The following is a 20316-nucleotide window of genomic DNA, read 5'->3' as shown; positions in this document are numbered from 1 at the left end:
TACGTCCCCTGTTCCCATCAGGGGTCAACGTTACTCCAGCAGCATGGCAGAGGACAAGAGGCAGAGCAGGATCATCTCATCACAACAGAAGCCCCAACCCTCTAAACAGAGTCTCCACCCCGTATACGCCCCCTGTTCCCATCAGGGGTCAACGTTACTCCAGCAGCATGGCAGAAGACAAGAGGCAGAGCAGGTTTCCATGAGATCCCCTATCAGAACAGTAGCATTCTCCCATCATAGAATCCTCTCATCACATCAAAAGCCCCAACCCTACAGAGTGTCCACCCCGTATATGTCCTCTGTTCCCATTAGGGATCAACCTTACTCCAGCCTCATGGCAGAAGACGAGGCAGAGCAGGTTTCCGTGAGGTCCCCCATCAAGACAGTCCTCCCATCATAGAATCCTTTCTTCACAGCAGAATCCCCACCCTTTCCATCAGAGCCCCCTCTTCCCAATAGATCCCAACTTTACTCCAACAGGATGAAAGATGGTGGGAGGCGGAGCAGGTCTGGACAGTGGTGCATGCCATCCTCTCCTGAATGCTGAGGGCAGCCCTGCTTGCCACCTTCCCTGGATCAACCTCATCTGTTGCCATTGTTCAAGTGAGACACTGTACGTCCTGACCCTAGAGCATAGTTAAAGTGGCAACAGGTCATTTGTTTAAAGTTAAAGTGATTATAAAGCCTAATGCCGCGTACACACGATCAGACTTTCCGCCAACAAAACCATGGATTTTTGTTCGAAGGTTGTTGGCTCAAACTTAGACACCGCATACATGCGGTCACACAAATGTTGGCCAACAATTACGAGCGTAGGAGGAGGTAGAATTGTAAGTGACACTGAAAGTGTGGTGAGATAGGTGGGATGAGAGCCAGTGAAGAGCCCAGTCATGGAGACCAAAAGAGTAAAGTTTTTTGAGGAGGAGAAGGGGGGTCAACCGTATCAAAGGCAATTGAAAGGTCCAGAATGGAAGTTTCCTTTTAAGTAAAAAATTTCCTATAGCATGCAGGTATTTTACTGCGGGCACCTGGCATCATCTAGTGCTGACTAAGCGCCACCACGTTCTCAGTACCTGGCTGTGGATTATAGGCGGAGTTGCCAGCCTCCCTCCCACCTCTTTATCCCCTAACCTGGAAATAGCGGTTACGTCTTATGCAGAGATTATCTGAATACAATGCGGAATATGTTTATCCTGTTTTCTAATCCTTCTGTTTTGGCACTTCGAAGGGCTCTGCCAAATGCAAAGTTAATTAAAAAGTTCTATGCATAATTATGGTAAAGGAAAACCTTTCTTATATCCTGTTTGCCTGTCGTCATTTAGGTGAACAAATCTAAAATTTGGATGGTTGCAGAGAAGAAATTTTGCATGCTTCAGAATAACACAAAACTATGAGAGGAGAACATTGTGTTAAAAAGGGATGTATAGCGGTTTTGCATATACTTTTTCTCTAAAGGACATTTTAAGAGTCTTGCAATGCCTCGTTGGACGTTCCAAATTAGCTAAAGTCCCAAGGTTGGCTATCCCTGCAATAGAATGCATTTGCGACCCCCCCCCCCCCCCCTTTTCCTTGCCTGCTGTGTTCAGAGGTGGACATCATGTATTTGAATCACATAGAGAGAGTCTGATATGCATATTAGGTACAGTCATGAAAATAGAGAGTCTGAAGGGCAGACTGCTTCTGATGTGCTCTCCCATTATACAGTCCATGGTGCTCTGTGAATCCTGTGTTATAGGTGCAAACTGTATTAAATGTTTACTTGTAAAACAAAAATTGTATATACCGGTATACAGTATATAAAAAAAAGTTATAAAGCACAATTTAAAACCTTAAAAACATAAATGCTAAAAAAGTGGAACCCCCCCCCAAAAAGAACCATCAAAGTTTTCTGTTAACGATAGGTTTGTTTAAGAAAGTTACAAAAAAGTAAATTCCAATGGAACCTCTTTCACACAGGTGATAAACATGTTCTTCTCCCCCCTGATTGGCCACAGAAAACACCTACCAAGGCAGCCACAGGGATTGGTACACATCGCTGCTACAACAAATCTGCCTGAGTTTGAATTTGACAGGCGGCACCACCTGTCAAACTCACCCATTGAAGTTGGTGGGACTGCGCCTGCAGCTGCAAGTCAAACGATTGGCTTGCAGTTGCAGCATGTTAGTTCCTTGCAAAATTGCTGTCATTGGAAAAAAAATAAAGGTCAAGAGGTGCAGTTTCGCCTGTCGATGGCCTGGAAGCCGTTACTCTACCGCTTTACAAGAAGTGATCCATTCACTGAATCAAGTTTATCTTCATGGTGGTTTGGGGGGTTACTTTTTAAACATTTATGTTTTTTCTGTCTGCCATACATATACAATGGTCCTGTAAAAAGTTTCCACACCTTTTTTATTTTTTATTTATAAAAATACAGTGGGAAAACATTTTGAAGACCTCTCGTACATTTGTTCTTGAATGGGAAGCGTGATATCTCGGTCATCGCTGCAGCAATGATTAAGATATCACTTTTTCTTCTTCCGGCAGTTCCATACAAAATAAAGTAATCCTAGTGGCTACAGAGCTGCTAGAGGGCTATGCAGGCGGTGGAAGGGCATCCCATCCCCACCCGTCACTGCATTTAACGGGCTCTCCCCTGCAATCAGGGAAGCCCAGTAAGGATGCGAACAGCGACATCCAGTTCCTGGGACACAATGAGGCTTCATGCGCACATAGCCATGATTTTACTGCGTTTTTGTGGCTGGTGGTCAAAACACTCCTATCCTAAGCCCTTGTACACACGGTCGGAGAATCCGTCGGAATGTGTCCTATCGGACCGTGTCGTCGGATAATCCGACTGTGTGGTATGCATCGGACTGATTCTGTCGGAATATCCGTCGGACCCAATTTTCCAACATGTTGGAAATATTTCCCGACCAACTGGTTTGATCGGACATACTCCGATCATGTGTAGAGAATTTTGATCGGACAAAGTGCCACGCATGCTCAGATCAAATTCCTACATCAAAGCTATTGGCTACTAGCCTGAATGTAGTCCCATCGTAACGAAATTACGTCATCACGTTCTGAAAGATCGGATTTTTCACCAACTTTGTCCGACCGTGTGTATGCAACAGTTTCGGACAAGATCCGACGGACAAAATCCAACGGGCAAAATCCAACGGATTTGGTTGTGGAAATCTCCGACCGTGTGTACAGGGGCTAAGGGGGGTTGAACCTCCCCTAACCGCAGCAGCTCCAAAAGATCCTAAAAAGCCTATGTGTACATGGACACATTGGCTTTTATAGAGCTGAGGTTAGGAGCTTTGGCAAAAAAAATAAAAAATGCCAAAAACTCCCAAGTTTTGAAGCTGTAGTGTGCATGAAATTTAAGAGGAAATGATGACGTTCCTCCAACTGTGTGACATCAGAAACTGAAAGTCACAAGGATTTTGGTTTCGGTCTCATGTAAACGAGCCGTTACAGGCTTCTCAAAGACCCCAGATCTCTCCATAAAGAGGACCTGTCATGGCCAATGCTGTCCATCCCTTGTGATGGCAATAAAAGATATATAAAAAAAAAAAATTGGTGTTATCTAACTTTTTTTTGTATAATATTTTTATTTACAATTTTTGTTTTAGAAATAAAAATGTTCTACATATGACAGAGGATTCACAAAGCCCCATGGGTTGTATAACGGGAGAGCACAGCAGAAGCAGTCTGCCCTTCAGACTCTCTATTTTCATGACTGTATCTAATATGCATATCTGTAGTGTCTCCCTCTAGTGGCCATCTACATATCACTGCCTTACATAATGACTGGTAGAGCCAAATACAAGGCAAGCTCCATAGAGGTTATTTCTGCTTGTAGTCATCTGATATGCCTCACCTGTGGCAATTCTAAGCTGAAAAATAAAGCATTTCACTAATTCCGGAGAATTGGTAGATCCGTTCAGTCGGTTTAAGGTAGAGATCCGATTTTATTATAAGCCGTAGTCTAGTACTAGGCTGTGTTCTGCAGCACTGTGTCCACAGCGAGCGGCTTCACGACGTCCACGTAGAATATTAAGCGGCGCGGCAGTCTGGAGAATGACCGTTTGGCACAGTTTTTGTTATACAACAACTTACCTTGACCTGACCTTAATCTTTATATTTGTTTTAAATGAGCGCTGCAATGTCTAACCGGGGCACGGAGTTCACTCAGCCCGACGCCATGTACAGCACCTACATACCCGCCCCTGAATACTGCAATGGGGGGGGTCACATTCTATATTCGCCTTCACATTTTTATATTGGGTGGAAAGAGAACCAATTGGAAGTAAGTCACAAATTACAGAAATTCAAATTAATACACAAAGAGCAGCAAACAATCCCAATCTGATCACCGCAGTACAACATCACTGAGGTTCTAATAGTTCCTATTGATCAGTTTTATCTATTTAAGTAATAAAGTGTATCTAAAGCCAAAAAAATAAGTTTACATTTCAGTGGAGTTGTAGTTTTTATTGCGGTGTTTGTACCCCTAACTAAACTAGTTTTAAACCCAACACTCAGTTACCCCGTACAATAGAATTCCTCCTCGTTACAACTTGTTTTTAGAAACTTTGAAGCGGTTTGATACCCCGATATACTGAGAGTCGCTCTTTTATTGGGTTGTTTTTGTGTATTGTATGTTTTTATAGGTTTGTCAAGGAAACTCTGTGTGCAGCTACTGCAAGAGTCAGACTGATCATCTTCATTGTTCCTAGAAATGGGATATTTTTATCCTCCGTTTTGTAAATAGTTTTGGTAAAGAGGAATTTATTGATTGGATGTTGCAGATGAGTGATTGATGTGTTTTGTTAGATTGATCTGCCCTCTACTGGTAAAACTGTAAATCCTCCTCAGTCTGAATAGTGCAATTTTAATTTAATTTTTTCCTTTGGTGGGCAAAGGTCAGCTTTTATTCGTATAGCTTAAATATTTTTTTGCCTAAAAAACAAAAACAAAAAAATGAATCTGGCTTAGGAAGTATTATCTGTAACTGAGCATTAATGTAACAGTCACCTTGTAAAACAACCCATTCAGGTTAAAATAGCAATGAAAGACAAAACATTTGTGTATAGATATGAAATAACATAATCCCTCCCCTCCCCCCCTTTTTTTATAAGTGATCACACTCCCTCTGTTCTCAGCTGCATAAGAGCTGCGGGAGGAGAAGCAGCAGCACACTGAGCCTCACAGTGAATGGCTGTGCAGGCGGGGGGCGCATGTCAGCATGTCTGATCACTGCAGGAGAGCAGGCTGAGTTCCCAGCATAGCTAGATAACTGACCACGATATGCTCTCATGTGTAGTGTGGTCAGTTTTTTTTAAAAAAATAGGAAAGCAAGGGGACTGGCAGGAACACCAGGGATTTCAAATAAAGGAAGCAATACAAAGAGAATGGGAGACTTTCTCATACAAGTACATGGTACAGCAGGTACATATCAAGAATATGAAGCGCTGGGGTAACAAACACGTTTCACTGTGAGCCACATCAGCATTTTTTTTGTCCTTAAAGGGCTGGTTGTATCTGTAAGACTAGATATTCAGAGGACCCCCCCCCCCCTTCTTGCATTAGAAGTCAAGAGTCCCCAGCCCTCCCTTACATCACAATGCACCCCCCCCCCCAAAACCTCGTGCAGCTGCTGGGAAGCAGTGCCGAGTCTGGAGGAGGACCAGAGGAGGGTTGGAGTTAGCGGCCAGAGTCTGAGACCAGGGGAGGCAGAGACTAGGTGGTGCTGCCGCTGAACAGATAGGAGGAGAGTAGGAGGGGTTCTGTTGTCCTCTCTGCTGACGGCTGTTGAGCTAAGTCTCTCTGCAGCTGCATGGAAAAGTTGTGGATCTGGGAGTGGAGACAAGAGGGGATGCTGCAGCTACAGGAGAGGTGTGAGGGCCACATGAAATGGCCTTGTGGGCCGGATTTGGTCCACGGGCCGAATGTTTAATGCATGTGATCTAAAGGCTGCAATACAGCCTATTTACAATGCTGATAGCTACCCCCCCCCCCCCCCCCCGCAACAGCTTCTCATCCCACTATTGTGCAAGCAGGGGCATCCTACATGAGAGTGATAACTCTGCTCTGTGCTCATGAGCAGTGCAGCATTGTTGTCACCCTATCACAGGAAGTTGCATTGGATAGATTTTACTGGGAGGATCAACAGGTAGTTTTGGGTCAAAAAGAAAACTGTAAGTGTATATATACTTATATCCTACATATAGCCAATATTTGCCCATGGGACTTTAAATGAGGCCTAATACAAAAGTCATAAAATATCCAATTTACTGTACAAGGATTTGACACATAAATGTCTAAAGTACACGCAAAAAATGTTTGGCATATCAAGCCAATGGGTTACAGGTAACAATATTCAATATAATGTACATCAAGCTGGTATAATTCCAGGTAGATGCTTTACATTATCAATTGACGAAAAGAGAGCAAGCGAGCAACCAAGCAGGCAAGCAAACAGTAAGGAGACAGGACTTTAGATGAAGCACATGCTTGCCAATCAATAAGTTGGTGGATGAATAAAATATTTTTATATATTTCTAATTACAGAATTACTGCAAGCCTTCTGATGAGTGGCCCAGAGCCACGAAACACGTCAAGCTATTTAATTACGCCCTTCTGTACCTACCTTTTATATCTTATGACTTACCCTCCATGACAAAAACATTGAGGCCAGAGATCATGCAGACACTACCTTGCAAATATGTGTATTTTTATATGTTATTGGTGTTACTTGTACTTATCTAGTAATCTTATATGTTACCAATTTCAATCATTTTGAATATATAGTAAATTGTATATTCATTGTATATGATTTATTAACCACAAAAATGGGTGCATGTCCCTTTAAATTTCCCGGTGGCGCCGGTCAGGACCTTTGCGAGTCCGATCACGGGTCCCGCAGGCTCAATCGCCACGGGGATACCCGCGATCATCTCACGGAAAGGAAGAAGTGATGCTGTCACTGATCTCTGCTCCCTGTGATTGGAGCAGAGATCAGTGACGTGTCATAGACAGTCACACCCCCCCCCCCGCAGTTAGAAACACTCCCCAGGGCACACTTAACCCCTACACTGCCACCTAGTGGTTAACCCCATTCACTGCCAGTGTCATTTACACCGTAATCGGTGCATTTGTATAGCACTGATTGCTGTATAAATGACAGTGATCCCAAAAATGTCCAATGTGTCCGCCATAATGTCGCAGTCACGATAAAATTCGCTGATCGCCACCATTACTAGTAAATATAATTATTACTAAAAACGCCATAAAACTATCCACTATTTTGTAAATGCTATAACTTTGCGCAAACCAATATACACTTATTGCGTTTTTTTGTTTTGTTTTTTACCAAAAATATGTAGAAGAATACGTATCGGCCTAAACTGAGGAAAAACATTTTTTTATATATTTTTGGGGTATATTTATTATAGCAAAATGTAAAAAAAATGTGTTTTTCTTTTCAAAATTGACGCTCTTTTTTTGTTTATAGCATAAAAAATAAAAAGCACAGGGGTGATCAAATACCACCAAAAGAAAGCTCTATTTGTGGGGAAAAAAGGACGTTGATTTTGTTTGGGAGCCATGTCGTACGACCGCGCAATTGTCAGGCGACGCGGTGCCTAATCGTGCTCTGGTCTTTGGCCTGCAAAATGGAATGGGGCTTAAGTGGTTAAAATATTTTATTCATCCACCAACTTATTGATTTGCAAGCATGTGCTTCATCTAAAGTTCCATCTCCTTGTTGCTTGCTTGCCTGCTTGGTTGCCCTCTTTTCGTCAATTGATAGGGATGGAAAGATACGGCCTTACCAGGCCGTAATTTCATTTAAGGTCCCAATTTTACCCCCCCCCCCCCCTTTGCTTTATTTAGTACCTTTACATAACCAAGATGATTGCAATATGGGAGAGGAATGCATCTTGTAACTTGACGCGTTTCGTGAACACTTTCACCACTTCAGGAATAGATGCCTCCAACAACAGAACTCTATACTAAAAGAAGACCAAATACATAAATTCTATTAAAGCACTCCCTAGAAAAGCGGGGGGGGGGGAGCTGCCACCCCCCTACATATTGATGTTCTAAAGAGGGACTTGCAAACCTGGTTGGAACTCAATAAAACATAGCGCCTCCAAATGGAGTGGGAGGGGGCACCTAGACACCCAATGGGAAAACCAATGAGGTGGCAGAGTTCATGGCTGTAGTAAAAAAAAAAAAAAAAATACCTCCCATCCACCCCTTACCAAAAACTAAAGTAAAAACTAAAAAGTACTTTTGTATTTAAAAATCGGTGAATGAATATTGGTTGTAGTATGTATGTTATATATGGGGGTGGAGGTATGATACGTTAGGCACCTGGTCTTTTCTACACTTATAATTAAATTGAATGTATTTTATCCAGGGGCGGACTGACCCATTGGGCCACTCGGGCACTGCCCGAGGGCCCCATGCCACTAGGGGGCCCCATCAGGGTTGCCAGCCTCAGTAAACCAGGGACAGTATGTAAGAATTTGTGTTTTTTTTTTTTTTTTTTTTTTATTACATCTGTCTCTGAAATGTCCCTTACCGACATCCTTTTGGTCTAAAAATCCTGAGATTATAGCTGCCCCACCTCTTCAGCACCTTCTCAGCCAATAGAAACATGTCTGTGTATACTGTGTGATTGTATACTGTGTGTATGTGTTTGTTTCTACTGTGTGGCCCCATAATCTCTGATTGCCTTGGGGCCCCATAATCTCCTATTGCCCGGGGGCCCCATGAGTTGTCAGTCCGCCCCTGATTTTATCTCAAGTTTTCTATCGGGTACCTGCTTTCCTGATTAGTTGTTGGGTAACTTTTTACACAAGTGGTGTCAGCTTTTTCCGTAAATTCAGAGATCTTTGTCACGTTTTTTACCAAACAATTTAGGAAACTTGGAGACAGTCGGGGAGATACAAGAGACAAGTCCATAGCAAACATCTCTTAGTCATCCCTCTTATCTCTCTTTCTTGGAAATGAAGACCTGGGGAAACATTTCTAAGTGACGCTGACTGGGTCACGTACAAGATGTTTTATCTAAATGTTGTGTTCAGCGTCTTACTTTCCAATCTTTAATTGTTCCCGACACATAAAAAAAAAACGCTAAATATCACCTTGTACGCTGAATCGTTCAGCTGCATCATCAAGATGGAAAATATCCTGGAGATTTCATATTTTCTTGCTGTATCGGTGTCAGGCAGTAACGTATGTGCCGCTTGTAAATAACGTTCTGTTACTTTTCACAGAAACTATCTCCGGGGGTCAGCCAGTTCGCCTACACGTGTGTCCAGGATCACACCATATGGACCAATCAGCAGTTCTGGGAGACAACATTTTATAACGATGTTCAGAACCAAGTGCGATCCCTCTACCTGGCCTCTAAAAATGCCAATCAGGAGCCGGATTCCAATCCTAAGGTGTGTATACAACATTCTTTTACAGCCCAGTTAAAGTTTCACACCTCTTTTTAGTCCTCTAGGACAGTGGTCATCAACCCTGTCCTAAGGGCCTACTAACAGGCCAGGTTTTATGTATTACCTTGGGGGAGATGCAGACTAGAATATGGCAATCACTGAGCAGCAAATTATATCATCTGTGATGTATTTCAGTTATCTTGCAAACCTGGCCTGTAAGTGGGCCCTGAGGACAGGAGTTGATGACCGTTGCTCTAGGACTAGGATATGTCTTAAAATCCATTGGTCTGTCATTAAAAATGCTGCTTTCTGCCCACACACTACAGTGCTCTGTGTTGGCATAGCTGAGTAGCAGCCACACCCCTCATCGAGTGTCTTCACAGAGTTGTATTGCAGAGAAAGGACTGTGGTGTGTCTCCCCTGGTTTGTTACATTGCTGAGATCATAGAGTCTAAAGCCGGCTATAGATGGATCGATCTCTGCTGGTTCAGCAGGGACCAGCCAAGATTTGATCAATCTATGGGCAGGCTGGTTGTACCCAACTCGATCCATTCATCGAGTTGAGTACAACCAGCATGTGAGATTTTCAGCATGCAACTATTGCTAGCAGCTTTAGCCACTAGTAGTAATCACTGTGTTCTCCCGGCAGGGGCGGCTCCTCCCTTCCACCCCATGTACACTGACTGTGTCGCCCTGGTTGCTGGAAAGAAAGTTGCATTAGGCCCCTTTCACACTGACGATCCGTTCAGGCCCGCCTGTCAGTTTTTCAGGCGGACCTGAACGGATGCTCCATAGACCTCTATGGAGCGTCGGATGTCAGCGGTGACAAGTCCGCTGACATCCGACCCGCTCCGATCCGAAAAAGTGTGACGGAGGAAAAAGCTATTTTTCCATCCGTCTGCGGATCGGATTGGGTGACAACGGACACTGCGGTCCGTCGTCATCCGATCTCCCATAGGGGAGAGCGACGCTGTGACAGGTCCATCCCTGCACAGTGTGCAGAGACAGACCTGTCATCTTCCTGCTCAGCGGGGATCGACGGAGTGATCCCCGCTGAGCAAACGGATATCCACGGGGCGGATCAGCACTGATCCGCCCCGTGTAAAAGGACCCTTATCTGTGTCAGGGATATGCATTTAGCGGGCATCCAGCTGTTGCAAAACTACTAGTCCCATCATGCCTCTGCCTCTGGGTGTCATGCTTGTGGCTGTCAGAGTCTTGCTATGCCTCATGGGACTTGTAGTTCTGCAACAGCTGGAGGTCTGCTAATTGCATATCCCTGATCTATGTCCTGCCTAAATTCCTTCTTTCCTTCCTGCTCTGCTATTGTGTTCTGCCGGCAGGGAGCACAGGATGCCATCTCTGCTGGCAGAACATAATGCTCACTGCTGGCATATATAGCCACCAGCAATGATCCCATGAACAAAAAAAAATCCGACTGCCTGGTTGTACTGAATTGGTGGATTGACTTCAGTACAACCAGCCTGCCCATAGATAGATCAAACTGGAAAAGATTCGATCCATCTATGGCCAACTTATTTCTGGTGTCTCCTAACTACATAGGCATTCAACCCTACTGAAACCCTTTGGGATGAATTTAAATTCTGACCAATTATGAGCCAGGTCTTCTCATCCAACGTCAGTACCTGACCTCATAAATACTACTTTGGCTAAATGGGCTCAAATTCCCACATAAACATTCCAAAATATTGTGAAAAGAGTGGAGGCTGGTATAGCTGCAAAGTGGGTGGAGGTGCCAACTGTTATAGAATTGGATAAGAATGCAAACAACTCATTGAGGCGAGGCGAAACCCAAACTAGAAAAGGGGTTCCATCCATAATTACCTATGTCCCTTGCTTGTTTCAGTCAGGTGTCCACAAACTTTTGACAATTTTGGAATAGTTCCTCAGGAAATTAATGACTGACGTTTTGATCAACAATATGACCCAACGCCTTTGTGCCGTGCCATTGACTTAGTGGTGTCTCATTTCAGGAGAATGGAGTGGAGAGTTCGGACGAGGAGAACACGGTGATGGACATCGCTGCCGAGCAGTTGCGTCTTTGGCCGTCGCTCAGCAAGCAGCAACAAATGGAACTGGTGCAGAGCGAGGAAAGCACTGTCTTTAGCCAAGCCATCCACTTTGCTAACCTTATGGTGTACCTCCTAGTTCCGCTAGACACCAGCAAGAACAAGCTGCTGCGGACCACTGCCACCGGGGATTGGGAGAGTGGCAGCAATAGCATTGTCACCAACAGGTGAGGCAACGGGGGTGGATGGGTACACAAAATAACAAAGTAAAAATATTTTCACTATTACCAGTATGCCAATAAGTAGTCTTTCAGAGGAACACTAATGCCTCGTACACACGATCGGACTTTCTGACAGCAAAACTGTGGATTTTTGTTCGAAGGATGTTGGCTCCAACTTGTCTTGCATACACACGGTCACACAAATGTTGGCCAACAATTACGAGCGTGGGAACGGGGTGACGTACGACGAGCCGAGAAAAAGGAAGTTCAATAGCCAGTGCGGCTCCTTCTGCTTGATTCCGAGCATGTACGAACTTTTGTGCGCCGGACTTGTGTCCACACGATCGGGAATTCCGACAACAAATTTTGGGTTGGCAGAAAATTTGAGAACCTGCTCTCAAACATTTGTTGGCGGAAAGTCCGACAAATGTTCGATGGAGCGTATACACGTTCGGACTTTCAGCCAACAAGCTCATATCCATCATTTGTTGTTGGAAAATCCAATCGTGTGTAGGGGGCATTAAAGTGATCGTAGACTATCACCTTGTGAAACAACCCATTCACTTTAAGTAGAAACAAAAGGGCAAAACATTTGTGTATAGGTATAAAAATAAAAAAAAAATGTTCCCTTTTGTATGAGTGATTGCATACCCTCTGTTCTCAGCTGCATAAGAGCTGGGGGGGGGGGGGGGGGGAGAAGCAGCAGTACACTGAGCTTCCCAGTGAATGGCTGTGCAGCGGGTGCATGTCAGGACAAGTCTGATCAAAGGAGGAGAGTACACGGAGTTACAACCATAGCTAGAGAACTGACCACGGTGCACCCTCCTGCTTAGTGTGGTCGGTTTCTAATAGGAAAGCAGAGGGACTAGCAGGAACTCCAGGGATTTTGCATAAGCGAAGCAATACAAAGAGAACAGGAGACTTTTTCATACAATTACATGAAACAGCAGGCACATATCAGGAATATGAAGTGTTGGGGGTAACAAACGCTTTAAAGTGGAACCGTCAGAAGCCTGGATAATTAAAAAATAGTATATGATGAATTAATTCATAAGCAGAGGTGAAAACCATCAAATAGAGCTAGATGTATGAGCAGAGAAAATATGTATTAAAGTAGAATTATAGGCAAAACTTTTTTTTTTTCCATTTTGGATAAAGTAATAACCCCCTGTTGGTTTATGTTTTTTTTTTTACATCTGTGCCCCGTTCGGGAGATTTATCTTCACTTCCTGTTCCATAGCTAAAACAGGAAGGGAAAGGAAATCCCTACAAATTAAGGGAACACCTTGAGGACCCCAAGCCACTAGAACTAGTGTCCCCATTGGAAGATTTCCCCTCTATTACTTTTCTGGGAGAAACCCCAAATGTGGGTTTTTCTTTTATACTTTCACTTTCAAAGATAATTGTAAACAGGACAAAAAGTTTTGCCTTTTTAGTTATATTTTAAAGTATAACTCCAGACAAAACTTTTTCTGTAGTTTGGATGGGGGAAGGGTTATATGGGTTTTATTGCTATCGGAGTCCTTTTTATGTCGATCAATGCACGTATTGGCCAGCACATCCTGGATCGTCATGCTTCCAAAGCTTTGATTGCAGAAAAATCACATGGCAAAGGATTGAGTGCAATGTTTTCAGAGCCGCACAGGACCGCTTTGTCAGGCGGCTCCGAAACTTTGCACTTGGTTCTTTCTGTTGCGATCTTTCTGCAATAAAAGCTTTGGATGACCTATGACTATCCATGGTGTGCTGACCAGTATGTGCATTGATCTGTGATGAGTCCCGTTTCCAGCTGGTAGAACTGCAGCACCTGCTACTGAGTAGCCTATTTCCATTAACGTGCGCAATGAGAATATTGACAATTCTTTTTGTGGAGATGATTATATTTTCGCATCTTTTGTTCCTCCTTTCCCTCTCATCAACCTTCTATTGACATGTTTAAATAAAACCTTTCCATTTTCATTAAATACCTTATATTAGACTTGGTGGCATCATCAGTGGGTCTTTTATGCAATGCAGGCAGATCATAGCTGGGGGGTTCAGTAGGGTACTTCCTGAAGACATCAGGACCCCCTTGCCTCAGTATTCCTCCAAAGAGCCATGAGCCCTAATGCAAATGGTTGGCTAGCTCTTGGAAGGAAGTTACCGTATTTATCGGCGTATAACATGCACTTTTTTCCCCTTAATATCAGGTGCGTGTTATACACCGACCCCCCGCCGATTGTGAGCGGCTTTCGGCCACTCTCGCGCTTTCTCAGCAGCCGAGATCGGGCAAAAGCTGCTGAGAATGGCCAAGAGCAGCTGAAAGCTGCCGAGGGCTACTGAGCACCACGGAGATACACAGGACATCCGGCTCTGTATCTCGGCTGCACCATTTTTAAACGGCAAAGCTGAAAATGAAACTGACAAGGGTGCAATGATGGACAAGGCTGCATGACAAAGCTGCATATGACACTAACAAGGGTGCAATGATGGACAAGGCTGCAGATGGACATTTAAATGTAAGTTTTTTTTTTTTCCTTAAAATTCCCTCCTAAACTTGGGGTACGTGTTATATGGCGATAAATACGGTATGTGACTATCAAAATCCTTGATGAGTGGGCATTAGTCTGGAGGAGTTGGTGTTCCTAGGCAGGCTGCCTTTGCATGCAGATCACCCGAAGTCGCACCCACATATGATGCTGAACCTACAGTGCGTGAAAGACCTGATATTCAATGAATGAAAAGGGCAGGCCAGGGACAGTCAGACTGGGAGGGATCAGTCTAGATCAGGGGTCTCCAAACTGTGGCCCTGGGGCCAGGTGTGGCCCTTTCCTTGCTTTAATCCAGCCCCTGGGGCACTATCCACTGACACCAGTAATGGGCATCATTCTTGTTGCTGACACCGACGATGGAGCACTATTCCTCCAACTGACACCATTATAAGGGGAACAGTTCCTTCCATTGACACCAATGACGGGGCACTAGTCCTTCTACTAATACCAAAGATATGGTATTGTTTACGCCCACTGGATGCCTGGACATTTTCTACTCCTAAATGGCCCTACTCTTCCCCCTCCAAAGTCTAAAGGACGGTAAACTGGCCCTTTGCTTAAAAAGTTTGGAGACCCCTGGTCTAGATGATGCTTGGTGTCCTCCAGCCAGAAAATTGGTTGGGCTCTATCTGACTTTCTGCAGATTTTGAATGCGCTGTGCAATCAGAGTAAGCAATTTCAATACAACCTGAACAACTGTGCAAGACTATAGGTAAAGTTGGAGTTCAGCTTTTACATTATGGTTGAGGAGCAGGAGTCCAAAGCTGCCTTCCGGGACATTTTGTTTTAAATCCCTCAAATCCTTTTGGCAGTCCTGAGAGTGTCCATTTGGACCTCAATTTTTGCTGTCATATGAAGGCTAAGCCACATGCCTAACATTCAAGAGCTCTAAACCAGATACTTTATTGGCTGATGAGGTTTAACATTGCATTGTTAATTAGCAGGGCTTCTAGAGGGAGTAGACATTGAAGCCTTTGTGGATAATACACTCTGGACTTGAGGCTCCATAAACAAACCATAGGTAGTTGTTGGGAGGATTGCGACCATTTTCCCAATCCATCCATATGCGTATCAGACAATATTGGATGCAGGCAAATTGGTCTTGCTTCTCTTCTACTGCAATCTGTCTGAATAGCGATTAAATGGTGGAAATAGGACTGCTGTGCAATGGCCAAAGCCAATTGGTGAAGCCTTCAAATCAGGTGTAACAATCCTTCCACCAGCTAGTTGGTGGTATAGCCATCCACCAGCCACCATTGTATAATTATCTGGGTGGACTATTTCCACTCCTTTAGACCTGAAAGGGTTAAGGACCCCCTCTTGAACTTTGCCCAGCCTACCAAATGTAAGAAAAAATTTTGTTTGTGTTCGGTGGAATGTTCGGCTTGTCTTAACGTCGCCACTTAGATTAAATGTCTGATCGTAGCTCGATAAACAATTGCTGAAGTGGGGGGTTGATGTCATTGTTTATGTAGCTGTGTATCATTCTTCCACAATGACTTGCAGCCGTTGTCCCTATAAGATGAAAACCTACATGGCCGCGGCAGCGTCCCCGTTACCCCGAGACGCCGGCCTGCTAGCACGATAATGCGATCTGGACAACTATGAAGCATGTTTTGGATCATGTTGTCAAAATAAATCACGAACAATGGAACTTTTAAGTGCTATCAGGGGTATTTGAGGTATTGCAAAATGGCAATGTAATTTTTCCGAGCTCTATTTTGTAGTATATCATTTGTTGCATAGTTCAGCAATGAGATACCTTCTACTGATCACTTAATCAGCCAAAAAAAGCTGTATTTATTATGGACAGTCTGGTCAATTATGGAAATTCCGCATTTAAAGAGACCGAAGTATGGGGCTATGCTTTCTCTTTTTCTTGAGATAGAAGGGGAGCTGCAATTGCTGTCCCACTAACCCTCTTGCTGTTCAATAGAATTTAGTGCCAGTTGATACATCCGATGTGTCAGTGAGCACTGCCAAATGACCCTTCTTCCAGTTATGAGAAGAACGGATATACACTGTATGGCAGAAAATACCTGCTGACCACACCTTTATGAGCTTGTTGGTCGCCTTATTCAAAAACCATGGGGATTAATATAAAGTAGACCCATTTGCCAATATACCCGTCTCCGATCTTTCCACCACAAGATATTGGAGTGTGTCCAGGAGAATTTGAGCCAATTTAACCAAAAAGAGCATTTGTGAGCTCAGGTACTGTTTGTGGATGGCAAAACCTGGCTTACAGTCGGCGTACAAAGTCCTCCCAAAGGTGTTCAGTAGGGTCGAGGTCAGGTCTCTTAGCTAGTTACTTGACTTACTTCAAAGTCATAAATCCATGCCTTTATGGAGCTGGATTTGTACACAGGGACAAAGCCATGCTTGAATAGAAACGGGTAATTCCCAAATTGTTATCACTAAGTTGGAAGAGCATACTTGTCTAAAATGTCCCTTTGTATGATGTAGTATTCAACAGCAAGAGCATTTGTGAGGTCAGGTACTGATGTCGAAGGAGAAGACTTGACTCACAATTGCCTTCCCCAAGGTTTTCAGTAAGGTTGAGGTCAAGGTTAAAGTATTAGTATGCTATAGTACAGTGGTCTACAAACTGTGGCCTGCGAGCCAGATGTGGGCTTTTGCTTGCCTTTATCCAGCCTTTGGGGCCCCATGTCTTCCACTGACACCAGTGATGGTGCACCATTCTTCCTAGAGACACTAATGATGGGGTACCATTCCTCCCATAGACATCAATGGTGTGGTACCATTCTTCCCACAGGCACTAATGATGGGGCACTATTCCTCCTACAGATACCAATGATGGCGTACCATTCGGTCCATGGACGTCAGCACTATTTCTTCCACTATAACCAATTATGGGACACTCTTTGCTCTGGCCGACACCACAACATTTTCTAATCCCACTGGTCACAGTCTGGCCCATCCAAAGCCTCCAAGACGGTAAACTGGCCCTTTGTTCAGAAAGTTTGGAGACCCTTGCTATAGTATTAACAGTACCCCTTCACCAGAAACACCTGAAACCAGTAATTTGGAGAGGGGGTACGCACAATAGCAATCATCAGAATCTCTCAGATTGCACTGGAAATTTGGGGGCTCCATCGGTGCCCAGTGATTACAGACTGTTACAGTAGAAGTGTGCCCTAAAATATTTTGGACCCTGCAACCCTCCCAGCAGGCAAAGATTAAAGAACCCAACATTTCATATTCCTGATATGTGGCTGCTGTACCATGTATTTGTATGAGAAAGTCTCCTGTTCCATTTGTATTGCTTCCTTTGTGTGAAATCCCTGGGTGTTCCTGCTAGTCCCTCTGCGTTCCTAATAAAAACCAACCACGCTATGCAGGAGAACACAGCGCGGTCAGTTCTCTAGCTGTGCTCTCCTTCAATGACCAGACCTGTCCTGACACCCCAGCCCCCCACCCCCCGCAAAGCTATTCACTTTCACTAGCAAGTCTCCAGTGTGCTTCTGTTTCTTCTCCCTCAGCTCTCTGAGTTCCTTATGCAGCTAACAGAGGCTATGTTATCACTTTAAAAAAAAAAAGGGAGGGGGGGTATTTATGTGTTTTTTTTTTTGTTTGTTTTTTATCTATACACAAATGTTTTGCCTTTCATTTCAATGTAAAGAAATCATAGTTGTGTATTAATACTGTTAATATAACTGTCTGAAATCTGTCTTTATACTATCCTCCAACCAAGTGTAATGAGCTCGTAAACCAATTATATTTCTCAGCATTGCTGGCAGTGTTGCAGAGAGCTACGACACAGAGAGTGGGTTTGAGGATTCGGAGAGCGATATTGCCAACTCGGTGGTGCGATTTATCACAAGATTTATTGACAAAGTCTGCACGGAGAGTGGGGTGACCCAAGATCACATCAAGAGCCTGCACTGCATGATCCCAGGTACGCCTCCACTGTCAGCGGGACACGTGAGGGAAATTTTCCCTGCTAAGCACCGTCCCCGATATATGTAAATCATCACCCTGTTCAGTCACACTTCCCATAACGTGGGTGAAGAGTGACATGGTAGAGATATTTTGCTGTGTGGCTTTTGAACTATCCAACAGTTTGGCAAAAAAAAATCACGAAGCTGCACAACCTGGCCCATTCCCACCAAACGCTCCTATCTACTTCCACAGACGTAAAACATTGTCCTGGCATGTGCACATTTCATGGTTTTGCCACCTTGCCCACCATCTCTACTAGACTCTTCCTTTACAACTGCTTGTGATAGCTTTGTATCTAGTACAGACAGTTTTTGGTGCACTTTCCAAAATGGGCCTTTTGTCATTAACTTAACTTTATTAAAAACAAATGCAGCATTTATATAAACTGTCTGCTTAACAACATTACCTCTGCATTGTTGGAGAAATGTGCAGCACAAAAAACTATGAAAATAGTACAGCTCTGATTCCTCCCCACAAACCTGTGTCAGTCGGATCAGCATGTGAATAGACTGGTGCAAGATGGACAGAATCGGCTTGACAGACTCCAGTAGACTTCAACAAAATGGCGGCTGTCTGCACACAGACACCAAATCCCTGTTGAATAAATGTGAATGAGATGGGTAAAAGATGGCTTCATCTCCTGTTCTCCACCTGTAGAGAACTCCTCACATGTTTTTCGTCCTTCTCGGGGCTTAGTCATAGAGGCCTTTATGATTAAGCCCTGAAAAGGGTGAAACTCATCTGAGGAGTTCTCTACAGGTGGAGAACAGGAGCTAAAGCCATCTTTTACCCATCTCATTCACATTTATGCAACAGGGAGTCAGTGTCTATCTGCAGTTTTTGGAGTTCACTTGACCTCAACAGTTACAGAGCTGCAGAGACGTCCAATCATGCTGCATTTTGGCTCTTCTACACATTACTGCAAGCAAAAATAGATAACATCTGGCTTCCCTTGCTTCCTTGGAGACATGAATGTCTTTGTGGCTTCCCACCACCCCTACATGTTACTGCAGGCAAAATAGATCAAATCTAGCTTCCCGTGCTTCCTTTTAGGCTAGGTTCACATATATGCGTTTTGTACGGCCCGCGCGTGGGCACAGCAGCCCATTCATTTGAATGGGCTGCTGTACTTGCAGCAAAAAAGGTCCCTGCACCTTTTTTTACCAGTTGGCGACCACCTCCTGTAAATTTACTGCTACAGGGCGGCTGCTGTGCGCAGAATCACGTGCATATACAGTAGTACATTGGATTATGAGCATAATTTGTTCCAGATGTATGCTTGTAATCCAAAGCACTCATATATCAGAGCGAAATTCCCCATAGGAATCAATGGAAACTCAGATAATCTGTTCCAGTGTCAATGCTAGTGTATGCAGTACCGCATGTGGCCAGAAGTGGGGGGCGCTGGAGACACTTGGAAATGCTCGGAGACCACTCTCTGAATGTCTCTGAGCATTCCCTGAGTGTCCCCGGCGTCCCCCACCCCTCTGGCCACATGCGGTACTTGCACACCCCAGAGGCTTGAATCTTGCTAGTCTTGCGAGACAATGCTCGCAAATTGAGTCAGAATTAAAAAAAAAGTCTCATATTGCGTAATGCTCGTAAACTGCGTTTCTCTCAATCCGAGGTTTTACTGTATATGAGTCTGCATTTCCAGATAGAGGGCACGTGCATGCGTCAAAGCACATGCTGATCACCTGGTCCCGGTCAATGGTTGACAGCTGGCACCCGGTGATCGACTCTGAGCTTCACCGAACACAGCTCTGTAAGTGTAAACAACACAGAGCTGTGTTCAGTGACAGGGGATCTAGTTGTATGTTCATTCCCTGCTAAGCAGGAAATAAAAAACGACTACGCCAAAGATGGGGCAGTTGAACGTCAGGACATTTTCTACTCCCACTGGCCTTAGTCTGGCACTCTTAAAGTCTAAAGGACAGTAAAACGGCCTTTTGTTTAGATAGTTTGGAGACCTTTGGCATAGCTTTAAGAACAATCACAGCATGGCCAGAGAAGGTATCGCTATAAACCTCCCCACTAACTCTCACACAGGCAGTGGCTTTTGGGTGACGTAATGATGTCATGGGCTCCACTCCACCTTACGCGTTACGCCCACAGGACGGGGCTTTCAAA

The 20316-nt window shown here is 44.2% G+C and overlaps 1 protein-coding gene across 1 annotated transcript in view; it reads left to right on the top strand.

Annotated features, from left to right (window-relative positions):
• The window catches only part of SBF2 (SET binding factor 2), a gene marked incomplete in the record, with an annotated part of 632543 nt that overhangs the window by 484037 nt on the left and 128190 nt on the right, over positions 1-20316 (top strand). Inside the window, 3 exon segments of the mRNA XM_077453547.1 lie at positions 9274-9444; positions 11436-11698; positions 17973-18142. Coding sequence (XP_077309673.1) covers positions 9274-9444; positions 11436-11698; positions 17973-18142 — 604 coding nt within the window.

This window comes from Lithobates pipiens, unplaced genomic scaffold (genome assembly GCF_037356315.1).
Source record: "Lithobates pipiens isolate NorthernLeopardFrog02 unplaced genomic scaffold, aLitPip1_a1.2 Scaffold_24, whole genome shotgun sequence".
Taxonomy (NCBI): Eukaryota; Metazoa; Chordata; class Amphibia; order Anura; family Ranidae; genus Lithobates; species Lithobates pipiens.
Note: the sequence above shows the minus strand (reverse complement) of the source record. Positions and strands in the feature narration are given on the sequence as shown.